This window comes from Colletotrichum higginsianum, chromosome 8 (genome assembly GCF_001672515.1).
Source record: "Colletotrichum higginsianum IMI 349063 chromosome 8, whole genome shotgun sequence".
NCBI classification, from domain to species: domain Eukaryota; kingdom Fungi; phylum Ascomycota; class Sordariomycetes; order Glomerellales; family Glomerellaceae; genus Colletotrichum; species Colletotrichum higginsianum.
The window spans coordinates 2926129-2939085 of NC_030960.1; the positions used below are offsets into that span (position 1 = coordinate 2926129).

The 12957-nt window shown below is 55.2% G+C and overlaps 4 protein-coding genes across 4 annotated transcripts; 1 reads left to right on the forward strand and 3 right to left on the reverse strand.

The window, feature by feature from the left end:
* Window positions 1–500: 500 nt before the first annotated feature.
* CH63R_11846 (Acetate kinase) lies at window positions 501–2022 on the reverse strand (the record flags this gene model as incomplete). Its single annotated transcript, XM_018306820.1, has 5 exons — window positions 501–709; window positions 813–1469; window positions 1525–1605; window positions 1659–1732; window positions 1811–2022. 5 exons carry the CDS (start codon window positions 2020–2022, stop codon window positions 501–503), a joined length of 1233 nt encoding a protein of 410 aa, XP_018153661.1.
* A 2977-nt stretch (window positions 2023–4999) lies between these two features.
* CH63R_11847 (Phosphate transporter) lies at window positions 5000–6758 on the forward strand (the record flags this gene model as incomplete). Its single annotated transcript, XM_018306821.1, has 5 exons — window positions 5000–5036; window positions 5102–5184; window positions 5246–5690; window positions 5797–6270; window positions 6343–6758. The coding sequence occupies 5 exons, from the start codon at window positions 5000–5002 to the stop codon at window positions 6756–6758; spliced, it is 1455 nt and encodes a 484-aa protein (XP_018153662.1).
* A 169-nt stretch (window positions 6759–6927) lies between these two features.
* CH63R_11848 (glutathione S-transferase domain-containing protein) lies at window positions 6928–9262 on the reverse strand (the record flags this gene model as incomplete). The annotated part of the gene is made up of 5 exons (XM_018306822.1): window positions 6928–7308; window positions 7520–7703; window positions 7769–7863; window positions 7928–8453; window positions 8520–9262. 5 exons carry the CDS (start codon window positions 9260–9262, stop codon window positions 6928–6930), a joined length of 1929 nt encoding a protein of 642 aa, XP_018153663.1.
* A 473-nt stretch (window positions 9263–9735) lies between these two features.
* Window positions 9736–12846, reverse strand: CH63R_11849 (Fungal specific transcription factor; the record flags this gene model as incomplete). The annotated part of the gene is made up of 7 exons (XM_018306823.1): window positions 9736–10518; window positions 10569–10811; window positions 10862–11525; window positions 11580–11849; window positions 11930–12007; window positions 12063–12429; window positions 12549–12846. The coding sequence occupies 7 exons, from the start codon at window positions 12844–12846 to the stop codon at window positions 9736–9738; spliced, it is 2703 nt and encodes a 900-aa protein (XP_018153664.1).
* Window positions 12847–12957: the final 111 nt, after the last annotated feature.

Sequence of the window (12957 nt, forward strand, 5' to 3'; positions counted from 1 at the left end):
GCCGCCGACCCCACTTTCATCTAGTAGCTTAGTGCGCCGGAACCCCGCGCCGGGCCTTATCGGTCGCCCATGGAAAAGTGCGGTGAGTGGGTTCCTTATGGACCCTCGTCAAACACCTGACATCCTGTCGGGTGTACGGATACCTCCATACCCAGGAAGGAACCGAAAGCGGCGGCGACTTGCCAAGCGCACCACGCCACTTTGCGAAGTGTTGCCCGACCCATGAAGTCAAAGCGATGACCTCCAGGTCACACTTGTGGTACCACTACCCACCAACAGCTCCTGACATGATGCCGCTAACACTCCCCCTGAGCTTCTCGGTGCCGCTGGACTTCTTATCTGCGGGACGTTCGAGTCCTGGAAGATCCAAGTCCCTGAACTGATGGGCTGCCGAGGACGATCGCAGTCTGAAGACGAACCATTTTATGATCCCGTCTCCCTTCTTGTCTGACCTCTTGGTTGTGACCTTAGATAAACTGACTCTTGATACCCGTCATAACTCACGGGGCCGAGTCGGATTCGTATGAGTCTGGCGGCTCAACAACTGGCTCCAACCCTCTTGAGGTCTCCGGAGATGGGAGCTCTGACGTCTCCCCTGGCAGTATTTGCGGTGACGGTAGCTCGACGTGGTGCTGCGGAAATGGTATACCATTGAACTCGCTGTCGGAGCTGTGCGCTACGACCCAACTGTCGAGGAACCTGCGATAATCTATTGGTTACAGATATGATTAGTCATTTTGATTAAACCGATGGACGGGATGGAACAGGTTGAGCCCAATTGCGTGGCGGTTATGCCGTACCTTCACGCTTACTGAACTGGATACCCAGATACCGAAAATCAAGAGCGCCAGATGACAAGCCAGCTTCCGCGCTGGACTGTCCTCCTTGAGAACCCGACCGTACTCGCGGACGCATGCGATGCGAAAAGGTGAAGCGCGAACGGGACGAACCGCTGCTGTCCGGGGCACTACCTCGTCGGCTTCCGCGCACTGTTAGGCGGACTTGACGATGGCGATCGTCACGGTTGCGCAGCTCGCCGTCGAAATTGTGAATCTCGTACTCCCGATAATGGCGACCGCTCGCGCGATTGGCGAATACGGTCAGTGAGTGGTAAGTCGAATAACGGTCCCTCCAAAACTTCAACCTTTGCACCAGTCCCATACCCCTAATGTTTCCAAAGCCGTCCGTTCTGCCGTGTACGTCGGACCAAACAACGTCAACGTCGTAGTAGTCAACCAAGTCCTTCCGACGGACGTCTCCTTGGAAGCGAATCGAACTTTCGACGGTAGTGAACTCATACTTGACCTCCATCAGGTGATCGTGAACTACCACGCCTTCGCCAGTCGTGTATCGAACCCGGTGTGGCTCACGAAAACTGACATAAAGCTCTAGCTCGCATGGGTCCGTATAAGGGCGATGGCGGGCGTGGAGGGTATGAGGAAAGATATCGGCTGGGACGTCGGATGGAACTAAGTCGCGGTCAGACTCGTGCAAGCGCTTGTACAGGAGACGGAGGCGAGGTACGAAAATGTTCCAGAAGCTCGCTCTGGTAGCTGCATTGCCAGAGCACGCGGCGCTGCTCGGAGCCGACCACTTCCCAAGGGCCTAGGTAGACGGTGCGTTCGTTGGGAGTATTTTCGAAAAGGGTTCTGGAGTACCGGGGGCGTCAGAGAGGAGTGTCAGGATGCACAGTGTTGGCGACGATGGAGGAAGAATGTTGGGGAAGATGGGCCTGTGAAGAGTATCTACAGAACGAAAGGGAAGGGAAGGGAAGGGAAAGCACAGAAGGGGTTACATAGATCGATCGTACATTGTGGCTTGGTAACCAGGAGGGCCAAGATCTAGAGGATGGAGAGAGGCATGGGGCGCCGAGGCCTCGGATGTGAGAGCTGAGATTGTTGAGGCACCCGAAGTCGGTGTCCAGGTCGAGTCGAGAGGGCTCGTGTATGGCTGGCCGTATGAGGGCGGACGGCCAAGGGAAGAAGAAGTGAAGGAAGAGCCGGAAGAGGACGAGGCGGCCATGCTTGGACGGCTTTTACCCGTGCCTTGGTCTCGACTCTCAGCTCTGGTCAACTAATCAAACGGGTATGTGTAAGGTCGAGGGCACAATCACGACATGGTATATGCGGATCGGGCATGTGGTCGGTTTGTTTCGTCGATGGTATCGTAGGCAGGCAGAGATCCAGAGACCAATGCATTCAAACGGTGCGGCGTCGGGTGGCCAAGCCTGCGTTGGCGGCGGACGTATCGCCTAGCATGAGCGACGTGTATTCCGGAGCGCTGGGACGGAGGGGCGCTAGGACGGAGCGGGGTGCGGGATGACTTCTGAAAGGAAGAGTTGAGTGGAGGAAAGAAGGATCGCCGAGGCGCTGGGCGGGTGAAATGGCGTCCCGGTCGGTCGGAGCTTTGAGTTTTGTGAGAGATGGTGCGCCGAGGACCGTCAGCTGCTCTGTTGCCGATGATTCGCCAGCAGGTCCGTCCGTCCTTGAGACCTCGTGCCGGTAGCACGGCGCAGTGTGGAAGTTGGAGAGGCTGAAGGCGTAGGATGGTGTAGTTTTCTTAGTACAGGACGGCACGCGGCAGCCAGCAGCATTCTAACGTCAAGCGTGGAAGGGAAGGGACTGGACCAATGAAGCGGGGTCATGATGGGGTGCTGAGTGTCCCCGAAAGATGGAAAACAATAATAATAAAAATAAAATAGAAAAGGCATGGAGAAACTTTAGCTGGGGCGGTGCAAATAGGATGTAGTGTAGCGGCGGGATGGCCCGTTTGATTACATGCTAAGGTACGTACGAGAGTACCTTTCTACCTACTTTTGGTCAATTTTCACTAACACACTGCATCTTGAATCTGTGCAACATATTCGTCGACGCGAGACGAAGCATGTACGTGCTTTCAGCCCTTTCGGCTTGAAGCAACCAGCGAGCTCCACAGCACCTACAATTCCCAAAGTCACTACTGCGCAACCTCTTCACACAAGTCCAGCTCTCAATTCACAGGGCATCACCCTTTGTACCTCATTCAGAGCGACACCTATTAGGTACCCACCTAGATGTGGGTGTTCCTGTCAACCAAAAAGGGGCCAACGGCCGATGCCATGAGCTCGACTTGGCTGTTGCCGCGGATTCGGGTCAGCCAATGACAGAGCCAGAAGCGACTGCATGCCTAAGGGACTGGTAGGTAAGCACTGTGCTTCCCGCCGTGCTTCTCAGCCGTTGCTTGTTTTGGCCCTGCGCACCCACTTCCCACGACAGCCCATCTTGCGGACGCGGCGGAAGGAACGTGGCGCCTGGCTGGTGATTCTACATTATCCGCTGGTTCATGAGCTGGACGGGCTCGAGAGGCAGTGTATTGCTTGAAAGGTGTGGGGGGGGGGGGGGGGGGGGGGGCTCAAGCAGCAAAACCTTGACGGAGCCCTGGCTCCGTTGGTCGCATCCATGAATGATATCTGAGTCGGGACCACAGCCTCTGAAGACTATTGCATCTCTTTGAGACTTGGTGGTCTGAGTGGTTGTCGGCGGGGGTTGTTTCACGCATCCAACATACAAATCCGGATGCTGATAAAATCAGGGTGGTATCAAGTAAAGGCAGATGCGGAATCTCCAACCAAAGTGTGGTTTGGATAATAGAGAGAAAAAAGCCAACGATTTCTCATCAAGCCGCGCTTGGCAACCCGCAGGCTGCTTTTAGCGTCCTCACCGCATGCACCTGTGTTTGCTTACCCCCCCTTTTATAGAACCGAACTTGACTTTGCCTCCTCGCCTGCCTTCCCTTGCCTGCCTACCTAGATAGACTTTAACTGTGGCAGGCCACCAACTTCTGACTTGCTCCATTCCGATCGACTTCCACCGTTTCTGCCTCCTTCTCAACTCATAACCCAACCCACATCGCACGTCAATTGCCCAATGATTTTCCTTAACCGCGACTAACGTACCCTCGAAAACGGGTCCTCGCTGACCGCGATCCATCTTTCAAGCTCCCACCTCATTGTGTGTATCTGCGAATACCACCTCCTAGTCACTTGCCGACAAGCTTCGCCGAATCTTGCGACACCTAGGTAAGGTAGACAGACACAGTAACGCTTCGCTTGACAGGCCTTGGCCCATGTAGGTTGCATTACCCTCGTGCTTCCCCTTCTCCCTTTTCCTCGCCGAACGTGGATGACCTGACCCAAGGTAGCGAACCGGGCCTGGAGTAGTTGCGCCGGAGCAATGTCGGCTTTGCCCGACCCTCTGGTGAGGAGGAATCGGGGTTTCCTAGGCGGCGACAGCTTCGCTTTGTCCGCCCGAGACCGTCAGGTACGTCCGGTCCTCGTTGTCAACAACTCCAATCTAGTCCTGTGTCACTTGTGTGGTTCCGCTCCGTACGCCGTGCCGCGCCTCAATAAGCCGCATCTCGGGCCTCGTCCCATATTCTGTGGTCTTCTCTATCTCATCCCATCATTCTTCTGTCTCCGTCTTTTTATCCCGCAACCTGCCTCTTCAATGCACCACTAACTTACCGACCCCCAGGACCGCAGCCAATTGCGTTACGAGCTCGATCTCAACTCATGGAATCTTCGGATCTGGGGCGTGGCCGCCTCGGGGTTCTTGACAGACTCGTAGGCCCAGCCCTTTTCTGCTCTTCATCGTAACTATTTACAACTGACCGCCGTGTTCAAGCTACAACCTCTTTTCCACCAATGTCATTCTCGCATCCATTGCCTTTGTATACTGGCCTTCTCCTGGTGCAAGGTGGCAAGGGCTGCTCATCAACTTTTTTACTCTACTGGGCTCTGTCATCGGCCAGTTACTGTTTGGCTTTCTCGCCGACTTTTATGGTCGAACCCGTCTCTACGGCATCGAGCTTGTACTGGTTATCGTATCGACAATCGGTGTAGCCACCAGCAGCTACGGTTTCGACGACATGAGCTTTCTGGGCCTCTTCATCTGGGTGCGTGATCATTTACCTGCCCACTTCGGAGGTGACCATTTTTGGACCATGTAATACTTGCTAATATATGATGGGTCAACAGTGGCGCTTTGTGATGGGGATTGGTTAGTGAATGTTCTTAGACGCGGTGCTTACACACATGGATATCCCAACTGACGCGGCAACACAGGTATTGGCGCAGAATATCCTCTCAGCGCTGTTATCACCTCTGAGTGGTCCAGTACCCAGTCGAGGGGAACCATGATCTCTTCTGTAAGCTGCTGCTGACGTCTGCTAGTGAATGTGTGTTTCAATACTGACGGCGTTTTGCAAGACATTCATGATGCAGCCCATCGGCCAAGCACTGGCCCAGCTCGTAGGTCTCTGGGTACTCCTCGGTCGCGAAAAAAGTGAAGGTCTGCAGGCAATGCAGTGCGGTCTCGATTTGAAGTTCGACAAGGAGTGCCGCCGCACCGTGGACGGTATCTGGCGCATCGTCATTGGTTCCGGGGCTGTCCCCGCCCTGCTGGCCATCATATTCCGCTTTTTCCTATTCGACTGTGGACTGTACAGTCTTGAAGTCAGAAATAAACCTGGGATAGCCCTAAGAAATACGCAGAGGGTCTACGGCGCCCCTGCTGGCGCGACGGCGGGATATCCCATGACCCCCAACGACGGTGTGCACGCCACCGACTTACAGCAGCCCATGCCTATTCAGTTTTCCAAGGACGATTTGTACAAGTATTTTATCGAAGATGGGAATTGGTACTATTTGTTAGGTAATCCCCATGCCCTACGTAGCATGGCTGGTGTAATAGGCCTGCAGCTCATTATCACCATCACATCACACCTGACCGACGACCACTGAAGCTGATGACGCTACAGGTACTGCTGCAACATGGTTCTTCCTTGATGTGAGCTTTTACGGTCTCAGCTTGGACAACAGAGGCACTCTATCCGACATGTGGGCGACTACCGGGCCGACGCCCATCGATGATAGGTTACCGTGCTGGAACTCCAAGTTTCCGGACGGAAACGCAACAGCACGGATTTGGAGTCAGACAGGCCTCCCCGTCTGGCAGACAGATGCAACACTGCCATGCAACACCATCTACGACGTGCTCCTGGAACAGGCAAAGCAGTACCTGCTGACCGTGTCCATCGCTTCCATCGCTGGCAGCGCCTGCTTCGTTATGGCCGCCAACCGCATCCCACGCAGGCTGTGGCTGACCGTTTCGTTTTTTGTTCTGGCCATATTGTTCGTAATCACGGGTTGCGTGTACTACGGCGTCAACCGCACCCCCGGCGCACCGGCCACAGTGGTGTTTGTGGCGTTGTGTCATTTCATGTTCAACTTTGGTAGGTCATGCAGCTGCCTCCATTCCATATTCAGATACCCAAGCCGTGGCCAGGAACTGACAACGCCATCAGGGGCGAACACCCTTACTTTCATCATCCCTGCCGAAATCTTTCCGACGTGTTATCGCTGCACGTGCCACGGCATCTCCGCCGCCGCCGGCAAGCTGGGCAGCATCGTGGCCCTCCTCGTCGTCTATGGCATCAACTCGTCCTACACGGCCGCCAACCGCCAGGGGCTCATCTTCCTGCTCTTTGGTTCCTTCGTCGCCGTCGGCGCCGTCTTCTCGTGGGCGTACCTACCCGACTCACAGCGATGGACCGTAGACGAGGACGGCCGCCGCGTGCTGGAGCAAAAAACGCTTGAGGAGCTGGGTGAGGGCCGCGAACGAGCGCGGCAGCTAGGGGAGGTCATCACCGTCAAAGAAAAGTGGCACGATCTGAAGCGGAGGAGAGCGTCGCCGGAGCCATCCCAGGCTACGGACCCGTGATAGATCGGCATGAAGACAGCGGACACGCGCGGTACTTGACCATCGACAGTACCGTAACAGCTCAGCAAGTCTACACGCGTCCTTGCGAGGGGGAAGGGGGGTCCTCGTTGCTCTGTCACATGGTTTCTCCCTATAGCTTCTTTACATCTCCCGACAGTATATATCTCTGTCAAAAACTCAAGCGTCCCTCACGATCCAAGGCGATTTGTAAGAGCTCAACGGTTTCCGCATAGACATCCCTCCCGCTCGTCGTAGCACGAATGTGTACATTGTTCTCCAGCGCATCGAACCACCTAGCCCAACGTAACCCCGGCGTGGGCGCCGTCCAGCCACAGCGGAATTGCAGAATGCGCGACAGGCGGACAGCGAAGGGGGCGAAGTGAACGTCGACGAGAGACAGACTGCTTCCAAGGAAAAAGGGCCCCTCCTCATCGGCGGCGAGGACGAGATCCTTGATGGCCTCCTGCAGTCTCTCGATGTTTTGTGGTTGTTGGGCGGGCTCCGGTTCGCGGAGAAGGCGGTAGAAAGCTGGTACCAGACGGGAGTTTATCTGTCGTCTGGGTGAGCTTCACGTACTCCGGTGAGAGAGAGGCATGGAAAGGGGGGACGGCGAACGTGGTCTATCCATTGTCTGCAATTTGCTCGCAGTTTCACGTCGGAGGGGAAAAGTGGGACGCTGCTGTCCATTTCCTCAAGCTGTTACAGAAATGATAGTCAGTTTGGACATTCTCTAGGCGACGACGAATGAGCATTGGACTCACATATTCCAATATGACACCGCTTTCCGCGCAAGCCCAATCTCCTTGCCGTATAGCAGGTACAGTCCCCCGCGGGTTGGCCTCCAGCAGCTCCCGTGATGCAGGCGCCTTGTACGGGTCTTCCTCGCAGTACTGGTACTGAAGTCCCTTTGCTTCGAGGGCGATCCAGACACGCTGAGAAAAAGGACTGCCGAGGTTCGCGTCAATAGAGCGGCAGCACAAAAATCACAATCTCGCAATGGGGACACTAACCAGTAACACGCTGAATACAGCCTCAAGTCGCTCTCCTTTTCACGCTTCTTAACTGTCCAATGCGCCTTTCCGGTCGCTTTCATAGGTCCGGCGTTCTAAAATCGTCATTCAGTTGGTCAATCAATGCATCGGCCCCATGAGTGACCTGTGATGTCTCACCTTAACAAGATCAGTTTCGTTCTTGTGCTTGGCCAGATATCGCTGGATACTATTCCTTTTCACTTCGTCGCTCTTCGCCAGCGTATGTTGATGTGGCCCGGGGGTTCCGCTGATGCTAATATGGCCGTTCACCCTCTGAATTGTCCAGAACTTGTGCCCCGGCGCCGGCAGATTGCTCGACGTGGCGGGCGCGACCCGCAGATCCCTCTCGCCTGGCGGTGCGAGAACGGTGTGGGCGCCGTTAAGGATCTGCTCCCCATTGAGAGGCCCATAAGTGCCATCATCTACGTCGTGAAGCGTTGCGCCAGGAAAGTACTCTGTGATCTTGATTTTGACGTCGCAGAGATTGAGCTTGCGCGAGACACGGTTGCGGCGCTTCTTGTTGGGGTCGTCCGACTTCTTAGTCCCTGGTGGCCGACCCTTGAGGCGGCAGTCCCAGTAGTGCGAAATGAAGGGCTTCTTCTTATACGTTTGTGTGGACCTGTGGGAATAGACGTTGTCTATGTGCGGGAAGTAGGCTTCAAATCTGGGCATGTATCAGCGGATGCACACGAACTGTCAATTCTCGAGCCTGCGAATGACGAGAACCTACTGTTCGTGAGTAAGAATGATGAGACCGTCTGCGTCAAATAGCTTCTGACGCCACTCGTCGAGGTTCGGAGGATCCATAACCCATTTACTACTAAGGAGACTACCGTGCGGCCTCCAACCGGGGGCGGTGGTGCCATCAATGGGAACGAAGCCGCTGGGCCCAATGAGAGATTCCGCTGTCCCAGTTGCACTCTGATCAGGGATTGCGGGGCCCGGCGTCAGAATGCCAAATTGGCCATGCTGATCCGGTACCGGTATGACTTGGTGATGGCGAGCCTGCTGCACGTAAGCCGGCTGGTCTAGTTGCCCGAAAGACCCTACATCGCCCGGCACGACGACATGCTGCTGTTGCCGTTCATCATGGTCATTCTGCACGTCCCCATTGGACGGCGACTGCACGTCCTGGCTGCGCGTGAGGTCCGGATGGAAGACCGGCCCGGGGACCTCCATCCCGGACATGTCGATGGCAGCGTTGGGGCTGGTGCCGGGGCCGAGGCGGAATTGGGTTGCAGCCACGGTGCCGTCACCAGCAACGTCGTCCGGTGTAGGCGCAGGCGAGACACAGAACTCCTGCTGCTGCTGTGGGGCGTGCAGGTGGAGACTACCGTGCGGGGAGGAGGAGACGGCTGCGCCGCTCCTGGCTGGATGGACTTCAAAGGGGGATACCGGAGCTGTTGGCGGCATTTGCAGCATGGGGGAGAGGGGGGCGGAGGCGCAGTGTTGCTGCTTTAATGTGTCGCGCATTCCATGAGGGATGAATAAAAGTGGATGGATGGGGGTGCTGGGTGGTTTTGGTTTTACACTTGGGGGTGCGCTAGGGAGTGATGGGCGGCAAGGCGGCAACTTGTGCACGGACCAGCCCGTCAGGATGGGAAGCTCCGGCCACTGGATGGATGTACGTCCTCTCAAAGCTGGATGGTACTAACGGAAGGATGAGGTATCAGTTAAAAGGCATGGTTCACTTGAACGAACCAGTTGACCCAGGGATTTCGGATGCATGGTTCATGCAAGTCATATGGTATGTTCGCAATTCCAAACGTGACTAAATAATTCATCTTCACATATCTGCGTTGAGGCTTGTCCAGCCCACGCGTCGTCCACATTCAATGCCGCAAAGCGCCAGTCGAAGAAAACCCCTTTGAGAATTAGTAACAAGGGCCTACGTGGCTCATGGCCGTGTCTTCCAAACTCCGTAAGTAATCCAAGCCTGCCCAGCTCTAGTTTGCTGCATCCCACGACGAAAGGTCCATGGCGTCCATCGGGCCCATGTTCATCAGTGACCGCAACACTCCCTCAGCTCCAGGCGTCATGCCAGGCTGCCCTTGCAGCTCACCCCAGCCGTTCGACATACCAAAATCCGCCCCCGGTGTTTCGGGCATGGAGAATCTCTGAGTTGGCGTCAGCCCGGTCCGAATACCGAACGCACTTGCATCGTTGAAGTAGCTAGCGTTTCTGTCAGTGCTGCCCCGAGTGTTGGTATTCTGTTGCGTTGTGACCGGGCTGGTGTCGAACGAGTTCTGGCCGGGTCCTTCGAGACCTCCTGCCGCCATGTTCGCTCGCTGGTCAGACGAACTTGAATTTGGTGTCGGTCGGTTCGAGTTGTCGCCGTCTGTTGATCCCGATATGTTATTGTCGCCGCTGCTTTCGCTCTGTCCAAACCCTGTCAGGTGCCCGCTGCTTGAGCCAGATTTGTCGTATATGGAGCCGGAGCTTGGTGTCAACGCGTTCCCGTGTACGGGGACACCATGTGTGTTGTTCGTGCCGTATGACATGCCCTGTTCCGCCGAAAGCCAACCTTGGCCGCCGAAGCCAGTTGATGCAGAGTTCGGAGCGGCGTCGCTGGTTTGCTCGGGCTCAACTATGTTTGGGGCCGTGGCGAGGTTGCCGTCATCCTCCACAGTCTTCATGAAGTGACATTCGTTGCGGTATGACATGATGCCTTGTACACCCTCGGGGTCGTCGCAAACGGGGCCGTTGCTTCCACCTGTCTTCAAACCCGGCTGCAAACAAGTCAGATTGAATGCGTGTCAATTTGACGGAGAATACATACGCTTTCACCGCTTCGCGGGAATGCCGTCTTTAGTTTTGGTATCCTTATCGCAAGAGCTTCCAAATCCACATCCAGCTGGACAAGGAAAGACTCGGTAAGAGGGTTCCGTCTCTTGAGCGCATTCATGGCAGAGAGGAGAAATCTGAGCGAGTCGGCTGTTTGACTGTCTTCGGGGCGGCTTTTGAGATACTGAACGAAGACCCTTGCCGCCACGTACAAGCAAAACGATATGAACGGATTCATCTGACACGTGTCAATAGGTGCGGAGCTGTGGAACGCGAGGAACAACGTACTGCTGAAAGGTCCAAATGTGATATCATCCTCATGATGCTCGCAATCTCGTTGGCCGCCGTAATACATCGCACCTTACTTTCCGCACTGACTGAAGAGGGAAGCCTGTTCTTGTCGGCCTTGAAGATAGCAGCTTGGTGTAGGCAGATTGTCGACGTGTGGATGCTCATGTTGGTAAAGACGATGTTTGGGTTGCCCAGGCCAATGGGTAGCTTGAGGTATGACGGCAGGCAGAGAGACGTGTTAAGAAGGATGTTGTCCATGTTACGGTGCCGCTTCCAGAACTCGCCGTTGAGGTCGTGATCTCGGTCGTCAACATCGGGCCGGTGCAGGTGAATCAAATTTCGGCCGAAGAGACATGCCATCAGCACAATGCCGCCAAAGGAAGAGAGCTTGCCCGCCCCAGAAGGGCTCATGCAGTCTTGCAGAGACTGCGTCTGCTCGGGCCGGCTCATGTCGAACGCCTCTTCTGAACAAGGCAGGTTTGTCATGATGTCCTTCTCATCGACAGTCATGGGCCACCCGGTACCGATGCTTGCGTAACGGTCCTCGCAGAAAGCCATCCAAAAAGTACGTCGCCTCTCCTCGCGTTCAGTCCAGTCTCTTGGCGGCGGAAGGCATTGCTTGACATCCAAACCAGCTCCATCAAGTCGGTGTAAGCCCATCCTGACAAGAGTTAGCCATACCTTCGGGCCACCAGCATGGAAAACATCGACTCACATTTGACAAAGACGCACGGCTGACCCGGTGTTCATCCAAGCTCGAGGGAAATACATCATTTTGAACTCGTAGGAGGCTAGGAGCACATGCGTCTGAGCGTGAGCTACCGAGATCATGTGCTCGCCATAACCCTTAATGTAGTCTCCCTCCACATATTTCCGGGCTCTTTGGTAGAAGAGGTCCTTGAGATCAAGATACTTTTCTGTGATGGAACATGCCAGCGTCCATATAGCATACCTCAGTGCAACTGGGGGTCTTTGGTTCGGGGCCCTGCAAAGCGTGTCAGTGAGCGTGCTGTTGCGCTAGACAAACCCCAAATGGGTAGTGCCTTGGAACAAATGTCATCCTACAGGTTCATGGCTGCTAGGTATCTGTATTTATGGATCATAGGCACTGACGGGTGGACCTTTTCAAAATAGATTTGATGGCTGCGAGGTACGTGTTAGCTCAGCATCACGGGTACAGCGTGTTTGGAACACTGACAGCTCATCAATGGTTTCCTGGGGTGGAAGAGGCTCCTCAAGGCCGAGCCCAATCATCTCCCAGGTGAAGTTGCCTCCGGCATTGTTCATGCCCATCGACATGTTGGAGTTGAAATTGAAATCCTCCATGGGCGGAGCGGCGGCATTCTGGGTCTGAGGCGAAGATTCGCCGGTGAAGCGCCATTGGTCCACGTCGTGGTCAGCTCCAATACCAAGAGAAGAAGGATTGGGAATGCTGTAGCTCGTCGGTGCAGGAGCGCTTTGGTTGCGGTTCGGAGCCGTAGCATCCAGGTTTTGAGGCGTGTTCCTGGAAGGGTCGGCAGGTGCCACTGGAGGGTCTTGAGTCTTGAGAAGAGTCTCGACTTGTTCTACGGATGGGCGCAAGCACATACAGTCAGTCATGAGGCACTGAAATAAGAGAATGGGCGAACAGGCTTGTGGACAAAGCAATGCAGAGAAGAGGAAGGCGCAAGACGGAAATGCTCACTCAATCGTTCCTCGAGAGCCTTGACATATCCTCGCTTCGGACCACTTTTCCTGCGGACTTCGTCGTATGCGCAAGAATGGCCAAGCCTGGCGCAGGTACTGCAACTGGGTCTAACTCCATCGCACTTCAACTTGCGCTTCCGGCAGATCATGCACGCCAGGCGCTTCGGTTTAGGCACATTGTTGTTATTGTTGTCGGTGGCCGCTTCTCTGCCGTTTGAATCGGCTCCTGGGCTTCGGGGGCGCTTGTGGGAGCTGGCGCCGTTCGTGTCTGGCGGCGTGGGTGTACTTGACGACATGATGAGACTGGCAGGTGACGCCAGTTTGCAACAAATCCAAGTACGCGCTGAGGGTTCGCGTTCAAGAAGAGGGGTTGCGGTGTGGAAGGTTTACGAGAAAAGGCAGAGATA